General features: G+C 43.4%; 2 protein-coding genes across 4 annotated transcripts in view; one reads left to right on the plus strand and one right to left on the minus strand.

Annotated features, from left to right (window-relative positions):
• On the plus strand, window positions 1-3936 carry LOC108043738 (vacuolar protein sorting-associated protein 35). Of its 2 annotated transcripts, none has more exons than XM_017122549.2 (8): window positions 1-106; window positions 554-743; window positions 806-1539; window positions 1599-1834; window positions 1890-2228; window positions 2282-2845; window positions 2909-3092; window positions 3156-3936. In XM_017122549.2, the coding sequence occupies exons 1-8, from the start codon at window positions 104-106 to the stop codon at window positions 3315-3317; spliced, it is 2412 nt and encodes an 803-aa protein (XP_016978038.2). In that variant the 5' UTR covers window positions 1-103; the 3' UTR covers window positions 3318-3936. The 2 variants fall into 2 exon arrangements, with proteins under 2 accessions (XP_016978038.2, XP_016978036.2); XM_017122547.2 differs by lacking the exon at window positions 1-106 and adding an exon at window positions 181-344.
• The window catches only part of LOC108043739 (tubulointerstitial nephritis antigen-like), a 24642-nt gene continuing 15544 nt past the window's right edge, over window positions 3865-12962 (minus strand). Inside the window, exons 1-4 of one of the 2 annotated variants that reach the window (XM_017122550.2) lie at window positions 8165-8294; window positions 6017-6207; window positions 4577-5559; window positions 3865-4508 (exon numbers count right to left, since the gene is read on the minus strand). In XM_017122550.2, coding sequence (XP_016978039.1) covers window positions 4365-4508; window positions 4577-5559; window positions 6017-6179 — 1290 coding nt within the window. In that variant the 5' untranslated portion in view covers window positions 6180-6207; window positions 8165-8294 and the 3' untranslated portion in view covers window positions 3865-4364. Of the gene's footprint in view, window positions 4509-4576; window positions 5560-6016; window positions 6208-8164; window positions 8295-12962 lie in introns of those variants that run through there. The other variant, XM_017122551.2, reaches the window with a different exon arrangement.

A 12962-nucleotide genomic window follows, 5' to 3' on the forward strand; every position in this document is an offset into this window, starting at 1 on the left:
TATATTTTTTTGACTTTTGCGCGGTCACACTGAGCTCTTGTGCCGAAAATCCAGATATTTTGAGAATAATTGGCCAATTTCGATCCGCCCCCACGCTGAAGTAATGGTAAGTGCGTCCAGGAGCTCCCAGTAGTCACCAGAAGCCGGGATTCGCGAGTCGAGAGTGCGAATTGGCAGAAATCCGAGTGCCCCAAGCAATCCGCTGACTGCGCCCCTGTCGACGTCAAAAGAGGCTGCCCGTGGTGAGAAGCAACGCCCCCGGTCGAAAGCCCACGTCCACGTCCATGTATCCCTGGAGCTCGTCCTCGTACGGCGGCCAAGTGCCCAGTGCCGTCAACGCCCGGGTAAATACTCCAAAAGTCCAGATTGCGAATCTCGGATGTGTGTAATCTCTATCCCTCTTATCTTCAACTCGGGTGCTCCTCGGGCTCTGCTTCCGGACTAGATCCGCAATGACCGAGCAGGCTTATCTTAATCTGTGTGTCATATGTGTGCTCCAAATCGATCCATGTTCCACCCAGCCAGTAATATCGTCTGCCATATCTCCTTTCAGACCATGCCGAATGGTTTGGATGACCAGGAGAAGCTGCTCGCCGAGGCCATTGGAGCGGCGAGGAAGCAGGCCTTCCAGATGAACCACTTCCTGGACAAGGAGCGCATGCTGGACTCACTCAAGTGCGCCAGCACCATGCTGAGTGAACTGAGGACCTCCCTGCTGTCCCCCAAGAGTTACTACGAGTTGTGTAAGCTATCCTAGGACTTTAACATGTAATTCCCAGATCTTATGCCATTGCTCCACCACCAGATATGGCCGTCACCAACGAGCTGTGCCACTTGGAGCTGTACCTCAGCGAGAAGAGCGACAAGAAGACGGATCTGTACGAACTGGTCCAGTACTCGCACACCATTGTGCCTCGCCTGTATCTGCTGATCACCGTGGGCATTGTGTACATAAAGAACGACTCAACGCTGAAGCGCAGTATTCTCAAGGATCTGGTGGAGATGTGCCGCGGTGTCCAGCATCCTCTGAGGGGCCTCTTCCTGCGCAACTACCTGCTGCAGTGTACCCGCAACATCCTGCCCGACGTGATGGTGGCGGAGAACGAGCACGAGGGCAATGTCTACGACGCCATCGACTTTGTGCTGACCAACTTCGCGGAGATGAACAAGCTGTGGGTGCGAATGCAGCACCAGGGACATTCTAGTGAGAAGACGCGACGCGAGAAGGAGCGTGAAGAGCTCAAGATCCTTGTGGGCACTAATCTGGTGCGACTGTCGCAGCTGGAGTCGGCCACTCTCGAGACCTACCAGCGACTCATTCTGCCGGGCATTCTAGAACAGGTTGTCAGCTGCCGGGATGCCATTGCCCAGGAATACCTTATGGAGTGCATCATCCAGGTGTTCCCCGACGAGTTCCACCTGCAGACTCTCGATCCCTTCCTAAAGTCCTGCGCCCAGCTGGAGACCGGTGTTAACGTGAAGAACATTATAATATCTCTGATCGAGAGACTGGCTGCCTATAACCAGCGAAGTGGCAAGGTAATCCTCTTAATAACGTGTGTAAATGTACACAATACTTCACAACACTTCTCATTTAGACCAGCGGCAACGCCATCGATGCCATCATACCCGCCGAGGTGGAGCTGTTTGAGGTATTCAGTGTCCAAGTGGCGAATATTGTCCAAACCCGAATGGACATGCCCTTGGAAGACACTATTTCGCTGCAAGTTGCTCTGTTGAGCCTGGCTCAGAAAGTGTATGCCGATCGCGTTGACTATGTGGACAAAGTGCTGGGTACAACCGCACAAATTCTGCAGCGCATGAACATGAACAAGTGGGTTGAACTCTAGACGGGATAGATTTGGTTGTTACATACTCTTTCTTTTCAGCATCTCCCATCTGCTGTCTGTTAACCAGGAGCTATCCCGTCTACTGCGCATCTGCATTGACTTTTACAACAACGCCTTGACCATCATCCAACTGCACAACTTCTGCCCGCTGCTCGAAAAGTTTGATTACACATCCCGCAAATCGCTGGCCCTGTATCTGGTTATGAATATACTTGACAACGAAACTGTGGTGCCCATGGCTGATCAAGCAGATAGTCTGCTGACCATCATCACGCCTCTAATTAAGGATGATGACACGAACAAAGACAACGCAGCGGCAGCAGGGAACACCAGTTTCGATGCCGAGGAGTTTGCAGAAGAACAAGGAGTGGTGGCACGGTAAGGGTGATTTCTTCTTAAAAATACCTCTATGACTCATTCCCTTTGTTTAGATTTATTCACCTGATGCGGTCCGACGAACCCGACATGCAGTACAAAATGCTGCAGACCGCCCGCAAACATCTGGGCAATGGTGGGGGCCAGCGCCTAAAGCACGTCCTGCCGCCACTCGTCTTTGCAGCCTACCAGCTGGCATTCAAATACAAAGCGATCGCCGAGCAGGATGAGAACTGGGACAAGAAGTGCCAGAAAATAGTGCAGTACTGCCACAGCACCATCAGTGCTCTGGCCAAGGCCGATCTCGCCGACCTCGCGTTGCGTCTTTATCTGCAGGGTGCCCTGGTCATCGGAGAGATTGGCTACACGAACCACGAGACGGTGGCGTACGAGTTCATGACCCAGGCCTTCTCGCTCTACGAGGATGAGATTTCCGACTCAAAAGCCCAGCTGGCAGCCATTACGCTTATTATGTCCACATTCGAACAGATGTCCTGTTTTGGCGAGGAAAACGCCGAGCCACTCAGGACGAATTGTGCGCTGGCCGCGTCTAAGCTACTGAAAAAGCCAGATCAATGTCGCGGAGTTGTGGCCTGTGCGGCGCTTTTCTGGAGTGGGAAGTAAGTTTGATAGGTTCTTAATTCCTAGTTGAATCGTTGTTTGATTATTTCAATATCTGCTAGACAAAACGGGGAGGAGATGCGGGATGAAAAGCGAACTCTGGACTGCCTGAAGAAGGGCGCTCGCATTGCCTCGCAGTGCTTGGATACCGGCGTGCAGGTGCAACTGTATGTGGAGCTGCTGAATCACTATCTCTTCTACTTCGAGCGCGGCAATTCGCTTATCACCGTGGCCATGCTTAACCAGGTGAATATGGCTTACTAAACAAAAAAATAACCCTTTGAACTTATTTGAATTTCAATATTACAGCTAATTGCCAAGGTGAACGAAGAGCTGCCCAACCTGGAGCCCAGTGAGGAAACCAAACAGATCGAGAGCCACTACAAGAACACGCTGGCGCACATACGTAGTCGCATGGAGTCCAATGACTCGGCGTTGGAGGTCTCCTTTGCGGGCATCACTCTCAATTAGCCCAGCCCACCCACTTCGGACACCCCAACAAGCATCGAAGAGCTGAAGGCGTGAAGGTCGTTCGGCCAGGCCCGTTTTTATACTGCTAGTTATCGGCTTGCTCGTAGACCGTTCTGATATCCCGAAGCTCTGCGAGAGTATCCAAATTGCTTGTGTGAGATATGAAATTCCATGGTTAGGAAAGTTGTGGGCCTTCGACCAACTTTTGTTTTGTCAATTTGATTTCGATGGTAATCGTAAGTGCAAAGTAAAAACATTCTTGATTATTTTCCTGATTTATTTAGTATGATAGCTATGCGTAAATAACCCCCAGCAGAGGATTTTTACTTTACTACTCTATTTAATCCCCTACCCTACCCTAAAAATAATGTGAAAATATTGTTAAACAAAAATTATACAATCTTACATATGATTATCGAATTGGTTCACGAATCGCCACGCGCTACGTATAAATATGTATTACAAATAAAGTTAAGATCAAACTGTTTTCGCGAACAATTCGCCTGTATGTGTGGCCTGAACTAAGTGAATCAAAACTCGTCATCGATAACATGTAAAGTAATTCGTTTATTAAAAATATATAAGCCGACTACGCTTCATCGGACTATTAATCAGTTAACATAGCTTCCATTTACGATACACAATTATATCCTACAGACTCTCGCCGATCCGATATTCGTCCTTTCATCAATCACATGCGCTACAAGGGTGTTAGATGTTCGATTCTTCTGGTTGTTGTGGCAGTTTTCGGGGGATGGAGCGGTGGTTAAGTGGCAGTTTCGTGTTGCTTCGAGACCAGTTAGTGGGGGAGGGAAGTGGTTAGGGACAGGCCTGGTACCGCGGGCAGTTAACTTGGTGCGTTCGCGCAACTTAAAGCTAATTTTTTTTAGTCACTAGGTTCTAAGCATAATCATTACAGATAGAAGCGCCTAATTCACTTTGAGTGCCATATAGCAAATGGAAAATTTTGAAGCATGAGATAAATTTGTTTTCGTTTCTGCATAGCTCGAGATTGCTCGGTGCGAGGCGTAGGCCCTCTGAGTCCCATTAAGCCGACTTCACGTTGTAATAGTTGTAGACGAAGGGCCAGGAGGCCAGCACGTACTCCTCGATGCCGCACTCGTTGGAGCCGCGCAGGATGCGGAAGTAGCCGTGCTCGCCCCACCAAGTTCCCCACGAGTTTGCTGCGATCTGTTTGGGAATGGCAGTTGGTCAATACGTTCCTAATAGTAAGTCCTCAAAAACCTTGCAACACTCACCCAGAACTTCTCATTGTGCTCCTCTCCCCAGCCAACCAACTTGACCGAGTGGAATCCAGTGGGAGCTCCGCGATTGGCCGCCGTCCGGCGGTAGATGCCTCCCGAGTAGGCGAAGAAGTCGCGGTACACCGTCATTGTGGCCTGGACGGGGCCGGATTGGAAGATCTCCGCCATGATGTCGGACTCGCGACTCAGGCTGTAGGCCGGACCCACCGTGTAGAAGGCATCCCGATCCACGTTTTCCACAGGACGGCAGCCATTGGCCTTCAGAGAGCGACTGTGCTGGTGGATCTTGCAGGCGTCGCGGTGCTGGGTGTACGGATAGCAGCTCTCGTCCACCACGCCCTTCTTGTGCATGTAGCGCCAGGCGGCGTCCAGGTGACCGCCCTCGCAGCCCTGCTGGCGGCGCGTGCAGGAGAGGATGTGCTGGGCGGACAGATGGACGGCCTCCTTGCCCTTGCTCTGGATGGCGAACCGATCGCTGGCCACCGAGGTGGTGGACAGCACCCAGGACGCACCGCACCAGCCCTGGTCGGGCACCTGAGAGATGTAGCTGGACCACTTGTCCACGGCGCTGAAGGTCCGGGGCAGGCCCTCGGCGGTATTCCTCAGTCGGGACATCGACTTCACCCGGAACGAGGGCTCCTTGGTGCCCAGACGCAGTCGCAGTCCCTCGGAGTACTTGCGGCCCCACCACTGATCGTACTTGCGGGCGGACCAACCGATATTGTGGATGGAGTTCACGCCATCGATGAGATCGTGGTCGGTGAGGCACAGTTCCGTGTCGCACTGCACCTTCCCGCCGTCCAGGCAGCGGCACTCGTTGCAGTTGTCAAACGTGCTGTTGTACTTGGTGAAGTAGGTGTCGTGGTGCTTGCAGGCGACTATCGGATCCGGCTCACCGAAGCAGTAGGAGCGGTAGTCCGGGCAGCAGTCGCTCGCATCGACGCGATCGCAGAACTCATCGCAATAGCAGATGGTGTCTGGAAAAGGAGCACAAAATAAGCTCACAAATTCAACATTTATTTTTATTCCTAATTCTAACTCCTTATAATATTAGGAGAATTAGTAAAGTAAAACATTTTTAGTGGGTAAACAACGAAATAATAATTTTAGTTAATTTCACCATAGATCACCAAACGAATGGCTCATTTGTACAGGTCTCTCTCTTTTTTATCAAGTTATTATTTTTGCTTTTTCTATTTCCAAATAAATCAAATATTTAATCAAATTGTTTGCGCGCTGACTTAGCAACTAGAATACAGAGAAATCAAGCGAATGTTTAAAGAGCAATAACAAACAGGGTCGGAACATTCTAAAAATTAGAATTTTACCTTTTTAAATAGCTTTGTTCTACTTTATACGTTTTGCTTCACTTTTTTAAATGTATTACCTTTTTAACTTTTTGGTTTTACTTTTTTACTGTAAGCAATTAGTTACCTTTGATAGGCCGCGAGCAGCCGTCGTGGCGATCAGCACAGCAGGTGTTGCGCAGTGCGCAGTAAGGACCTTTGAATTCCTCTCGCAGGGTGGGGTCAATAACGCCGGCCACGCCCATCAGCAGGGCCAATAGGCCCACCAGCTGGGCACACTTGATGGTCATGACTCCTCCAACGACTTCTAATCTGCAACTAGTGCGTCGAAAGCCAGGAATTTTTAATTTTGCATATTATCTTATCGCTTAAATCTACAGCAAGATTAAAGATCTGCAATTTGTCAACAATTAACCAGTCAGACACACAAAAATTCACACATTTCGCGCATACTTTCGTCGAGAAATTAGGCAAATGTGGTACGAAATAAGAAAACCCGTTCGGTCTAGGTGAGATAATTCATTTGTACAGTTTAACTTCCATAACTCGAACAATTTTCTATAATTCGAACAATACATGTAAAGATTCTACTCTCATCCTCCTAATACCAAAGGGAATTTTTTGGAATAGATGATATAAAAGTTATCAATCATATGATCAAATACATCAAGTGTCGTATGAGTAATTTTTACGGAAATAAATCTATTGCACACTAAAATCTAACGTACAAAAGGTTTGAGAAATGTTTTAATTTTTTTGACCACTCTAAAGAACATTATTTAAAATTTCAGATAAATTAAATAAAATGTTTGCCCCTCGTGCGTTTTTACCTGCACAAGTCGAGTTTTTCCAAGAAAAAATGTTATTCGCGCGCCAAAAATATACACTGTAGAAATGTATATATGTTAAGAATGCTTTGTTATGAATAAATTGGTTCAATATTTCTACATTTTTTTTTTTTTATTAATATTTGAAACGACTTCATTATGAACATTATCTAATGCTGATGTTTTATGTCCTACGGTAGAAAAAAATTTACGTACTTTTTTATGAATAAAAAAAATCTTTATACTTTTGTTCGAATTGATTAACTTTTGGTATGTGTGGTTAAAAAACGATCTGTTCTAAGAATTCATGCTGAAGATTATTCTATGTTATTTCGAGTGTAATGCCTGTGTATAAATACATTAAAAATTATATTATTTTTTGTCTAACTCGATGAGTCTGACACTAGAATTTTTATGTTGGCATATAAAAGTTTAAGTTTTGACTGTATAACTTTCGGATACAAGCAGTTCCTCATTAGAAATTCGCTGGTTGTGCTCAGAAAAACAGTTAACAGTTAGCTCCCCTATATATATTCTGATGACGCCAGCTGGTTTGTCGATCCCAAACCCTGTCCGCGGCCTAAACAAAAACGATTACGTTCTTCACTTGGTCCGGTCCGTTTTGGCTTCTTTGATTCGACACCGAATTCATTTATGAGCATAGCTCACCGATTTAAAAATCCGTAGAATCACTCTCGAAATTGCCCCTTTATTTCATGTTTTTTTGGCGCTCTATTATATTATAATTCTAGAGACGGAGACGATGTTGAAACTTGTTTGTTTTTAAGAACGCGACACGAAGATTCATAAATAAATGCAAATTGCAAATAGTTATTCCTGTTCTGCCTGCTGGCCAAAGCAGAACCGACATCATTTTCGTCGAGTGTGCCCCAAGACGTATTCAATTAATAGATTTCGCACATACATATGTAGATTTAGTTATCTTCTGAATAACGAGGGAGAATGTTTGAGCACCTTCGAGAATTTTGTTTGGCCACATCCCTACCCCAAGACTTATTATTCGATTTTTTTGCTGATTGCTTGCTAATGCTGAACCCGTTTTTAATTTAGTGATAATTAATTTGAAAGATTGACTTGATAATTAATTGCCAATTCAATTGGCAACAAAGTTTTGGCATGAAGAAAAGAAGCATAACAGAATGAAATTTAATTGTAGTTGGATTCGTGACGAAGGTCTATATATAGAAGCTCAATAAACAATGAAGGCTATAAACTTCGTCTCAGTCCCAGACTTCTCAATATTGTTGACACTTTGAAACGGTCTAACACAAACACCACTGTTTATTCCTGAAGGGGCACAAGATATTCCGAATTCCAGGCATTAAATTGAAAACATAAAGCGAAAAATCTGGTCTTTGCTGACACAGCAGACTGGTAAATAAAACTTCAGAACCTTTTATTTGCAAGCAGGCGTACGCAATACTAACATTTTGATAACTTTGCACAATTCGAGTCAAATGCCAGCACTTTATGGCCAATAATTGGAGGCGTTTGTTTTCTGTTTCTGTTTTCGTATATTGTATACTCGATTTCCTTATCGCGCGGTTCTTACTCCGATCGCGGCTCGTTGCTGACTGAATTCGCTTAGAATGATGGGCCACTACATAAGGTTGTTGTTGCTGCTTCTGTTATTGCTGCTGCTGCTGACAGTGCTGCGCTGCTGCTTGATCTTGCCTACTTCAGCTGTAGCTAAAGCTTATAGGCCACAGCGTAGGTGGTGGTCGGTGGTGAGAGCGAGAGAGCGGTCCTGCTGTTACTGCCACTGTGGCGTATACTTAACATTTCTCTGCTAGTTTAAAATCATGCTACTGGTGGTATATTGGGGCCCATTTGGAACCATTTGCTCCCCAATATAGCAAAAATTTATACTTATTCCGCAATATACCCAAATGGTCCCAAATGGGCCCCAATAGTACTTGTCTGCTTTTAAACCAGCAGAGAAATGTTAAGAAATGTTAAGTGGTCGGTGGTGCGAGCGAGAGAGCGGTCCTGCTGTTACTGTGGCGTATACTTAACATTTTTCTGCTGGCATATTGCGGCCACAAATGTTAGCTCAATTTCGGCACTCGGCGGCGTAATGAAAGTAGAGACAGTCACTGTTGCGAATCGTTTGGTATGCAGTCCACCTGTATAAGGGCAAAGATCATTAAGAACCACTTTCCTGTGCAAATTCCTCGGCGAATTTTTGTGCGCAATTAATTTTAGTTCTCAGGTTTGTTTTTGTTGGCTCTTGTCTTTGCCAAAAACTGATAAGATATGCGATAATTGAAACCAATTTGAGTTCAAGGTCTTCACACAATAATAGAATAAAATTAAATGTTTTCCTTTTTTTGGTATCAGAGTGAACATCTATTATTTCAAGCAATCTGTTGAGATTCCCGAGTATCTAGTATTGAATGAATATATTATTTGTTAGTTTTTTAAATGATGCGCTCATCGCCAATCTGTCTGGCATTTCACTTAACTTCGATCTGGATCTTCTGCTCTTTCCATACGGGTAATTATCATTAAGAACATTTGCAATTGCACACATATATAGACCGCATCATCTCAGTTAACTGGGCATTGTCATCGTATGCGGTATGATCCAATTTTGCATTACGCCAAAACCAAATAAACCGTTTATTTACTTATTATTTTATTTGCGTACGATGAGTGAACCAGCGAATGAAATTCCAAGCAATATCCGGAAGTAGCTCTCAAAATGATTCACGATAAGGCATTTCCCTTTTATTTATTTATTGAAGTATGAATCGATAGATTAAATCACAAAACACTTCCCGAAAAACTAGGCAAATACCAAATGTTGATTGAGCTATGCGAAAGAAATTTTAAGGCAATAGCCGGAAGTAATAATGTTTCACGATTTCCTTTTATTATTTATTGAAATATGAATCGATAGTGTAAATCACAAATTACTCACCGAAAAACATGGCAGAAATGAAATGATAAGTGAACTAGCGAATATAATTCCCGGCAATAGTCGGCAGTAAGTTTCAATATTTTTCACGATTAAGCTTCTTTAAAACAAGGCGAAAGCATTAGGAAAGCTAAACAAAAAGAAACCCGAACGGGGAACAAATCAGACCGCGATGTGTGAAATAAAGCCATCAGACGACATTAAGTCGCTCTGTCGCCCGACGCGATTTGCATGACATTAAACTTCGGTTTTATGAGCGATTTCTGTCCGCTGCGGGCCAAATTACGACCTGAGCCCGAAAGCAAACAAAAGCCCGCCAAGAAATTGGTTGAGCCCCAGCGAATGTGTCGCCTAATGGTCTAAAATGAGCTGTGTGAGTCGACTTGTACATTCACCAATAATCTTGCCAGGTCTTGGATAAGATTAGACCAGAAAATAATGCCTTGGGATGCAAAATTAGATAGATAAGACCGATTGCAGTAGGTACTATAAATAAGCCTGATTGCAAGTGCAATGCTTATCCCTGACATTGAAATGGCACGAACAATCCCTGAATATTTTTATCTTCTGTTTTTGACAGCACGACAACTGTTGTGACTACAGTGATCCATCGCATATGGTATGCAATTATGGCGAACTATCCACGTGAGAAACCGATGACAATCTGTCAGGTAAATGAAGTCATTAAAGTGTCGTCGGGTGAATGAAACACGTCCGACTGACTTATGCCTTATCATCGCAAATGCCTGACTTAAACTGGGCAATCAATTAGCTGGTATTTATACATAATTATGCCATTATTTAATTGGCCCCCTGATTAGCATTATTTGTGTGGCTATGCGGGCCAATAGGCACTTTATTGATATTCTGGCAGTAGGCACTCGACGCGTTTATATTGACTGACATTCCAAAGCACTGAAATCACATTATCGAATGGAATGGAATGGACACGGGTACCTGAAGTCTACGCAGGCGGAAGAGGTGTTTTCGATACCCGAAACTAGTCCAAGAACGCGCCAATCCAATGCCAATCCCACTTGACATGTAACTGCCTTATCGCGGATGTTATCGGAACGATTTACATTGTTCAATTTGGGGACAAATTCATACTATTTCGTCATGGCGCCAACTGATAAGTTGATGGCGCAGACAACATAAAAGTTGTGGTAGAAGTCATCAATAGGAAGATTCCCCATGAACGCATGTTTATTGTCTAAGAAGTTGCGAACGGAATTTTAATAAGCTCACCCTGTCAAACCCATTTTGCCTTTGTAAATGTTTGTTTGAAGAAATTTCTTTCGGCCCATTTCAGTTGGAGCTATTTTCAGGAATTAATAACTGTGGTTAATCGTTTCCGAGTCGAATGAATTGCAGTGCAAATATACCAAAGAATGCATAAACATTTTCCAGAATTCATTGAGAGTTGCCAAGGCATTTTCATCCATCCATAATCAATTTACTGATCATTAAAAAGTGTATTTATTTGCTCAATTCTTTAATGGTCTGTCTTTGTTTATGTGCAATTGCGAATGGGAATTTTGAACTTGTTGATCAAGCAATTAACGAAGTATAAGCCAGAAGGAATTTTGGCTTTCTCCTTGGCGTTCGGGGTCACCGGCTGGACTGCAGCCTTGATGCGATCGATTGGGGGAATATTTCGACATGATTCCGGTGAAAACAGAGGTAGTTTTCTTGACTGGGTGTTCTCAATTACAATTACATAGAAATCTAGTTTAGGTATGCGCGGAATTTTCTTAAATCGAATTGAGATGTTTGTCTTCAAGGTCGAGGTCTCCCAATTTGGCACGCAATATTCGCATCAGTTGAGTTTTCTGGAGTATTGGTCAAATGATGGCGAAATAGAGCAAGTGGAAGTGTGACCACCAACCGAATTGAATTAAATTCATTTATCAATTTGGACAATTTCTTGGTCGGCAGCCACAAACGAGACAAGAACACGATCCGAAATGGGAGGAGCGGAGGTCAGCGGGCAATAAAACACATTCTTTTTTATTTTTTTTTGGCATATTTGTGTTTAATATCTCAAATTGTCGATTCGTTTCAATTACACCCCACTTGTCGGGCATCAAGTACAGGGCGTCTGTTTTGTTTTATGCAATTTAAATACTTTTTGTTCGACTGTATGACATTGAAGGCGAATTATTATATTAACAACTAGCAAGGTAGCCCGCAGCTTCGCCTGCGGAAATTAAGATTAGCAATTTCCTAACTATATCGCTTAAAACTATACTTTTGATTAACTTTTTTATTTGCTACTTTATTTAAACTAAAACCATTCCACATTTCCACACCACCATAGAGGTAGAGGTTTTGGCGCGTTTTTTTTTTTTTGTGGTTTCCCCATGAGGTCTATTCCACAGTGCATTTTAATTAGAAATGTTTAACATTTTTGCAAGACTTCTCTATAAACGATATTTTTTGATTTTCCTTCTGGCGCTAAAATAATTAAAGACTCAGAGGAGCTAACTCTTGAACAGGCCACATAAAACTGACCATGAGAGAAGCAATCGTCCCTTAAATCTAGTCCAGCTAGTTTTAAGGTCTGACCTTGCGATTTATTTATCGTTATTGCAAAGCAAACTTTTACAGGGAACTGAAGTCTTTTAAACTGAAACGGTAGATTTGATGGTATTAGGGGTATTCGTGGTATAAAAACAATTTCTCCTTTGGCACAGCCAGTAAAAACCACAGCTTCGATTAAATTGTTATGAAGAGCTTTTACTTGCAATCTTGTACCGTTACATAGTTTTGGAGGTCTTAAATTTCTCAACAGCATAATTGGTGCACCAATCTTAAGCTTTAGAATGTGTAAGGGAAGTCCAGGTGGATTTTGTTGGTTGAGAAATTCAACCGGAAAATGAACTGCTTCATCAACTTCAGTGACTGAATCAATAGACTTATACGTAACTTCAATACCATCAAATGATTTTAACAGTATGTTATTTATTACCACAGCTCTATCATTTCTAGCAGTTAATATTGCTCTCTCCGAAAACCAATCTAATGATTTGGTTGAGATTTTTGAAATTTCCGGAAATATATTTGACTAGCAAGGTAGCCCGCAGCTTCGCCTGCGGAAATTAAGATTAGCAATTTCCTAACTATATCGCTTAAAACTATACTTTTGATTAACTTTTTTATTTGCTACTTTATTTAAACTAAAACCATTCCACATTTCCACACCACCATAGAGGTAGAGGTTTTGGCGCTTTTTTTTTTTTGTGGTTTCCCCATGAGGTCTATTCCACAGTGCATTTTAATTAGAAATGTTTAACATTTTTGCA

The sequence above is a fragment of the Drosophila rhopaloa genome, unplaced genomic scaffold (genome assembly GCF_018152115.1).
Source record: "Drosophila rhopaloa isolate 14029-0021.01 unplaced genomic scaffold, ASM1815211v1 contig_115, whole genome shotgun sequence".
Taxonomy (NCBI): domain Eukaryota; kingdom Metazoa; phylum Arthropoda; class Insecta; order Diptera; family Drosophilidae; genus Drosophila; species Drosophila rhopaloa.

What these genes read in the sequence shown, in the direction of transcription:
- LOC108043738 (XM_017122547.2), top strand. Translation starts at nt 285, where the DNA reads ATGTATCCCTGGAGCTCGTCCTCGTACGGCGGCCAAGTGCCCAGTGCC. An exon ending in CAAGAGTTACTACGAGTTGT is followed by an intron (nt 744 to 805) that starts GTAAGCTATCCT and finishes CTCCACCACCAG; the next exon opens with ATATGGCCGTCACCAACGAG. An exon ending in GAACAAGGAGTGGTGGCACG is followed by an intron (nt 2,229 to 2,281) that starts GTAAGGGTGATT and finishes CCCTTTGTTTAG; the next exon opens with ATTTATTCACCTGATGCGGT.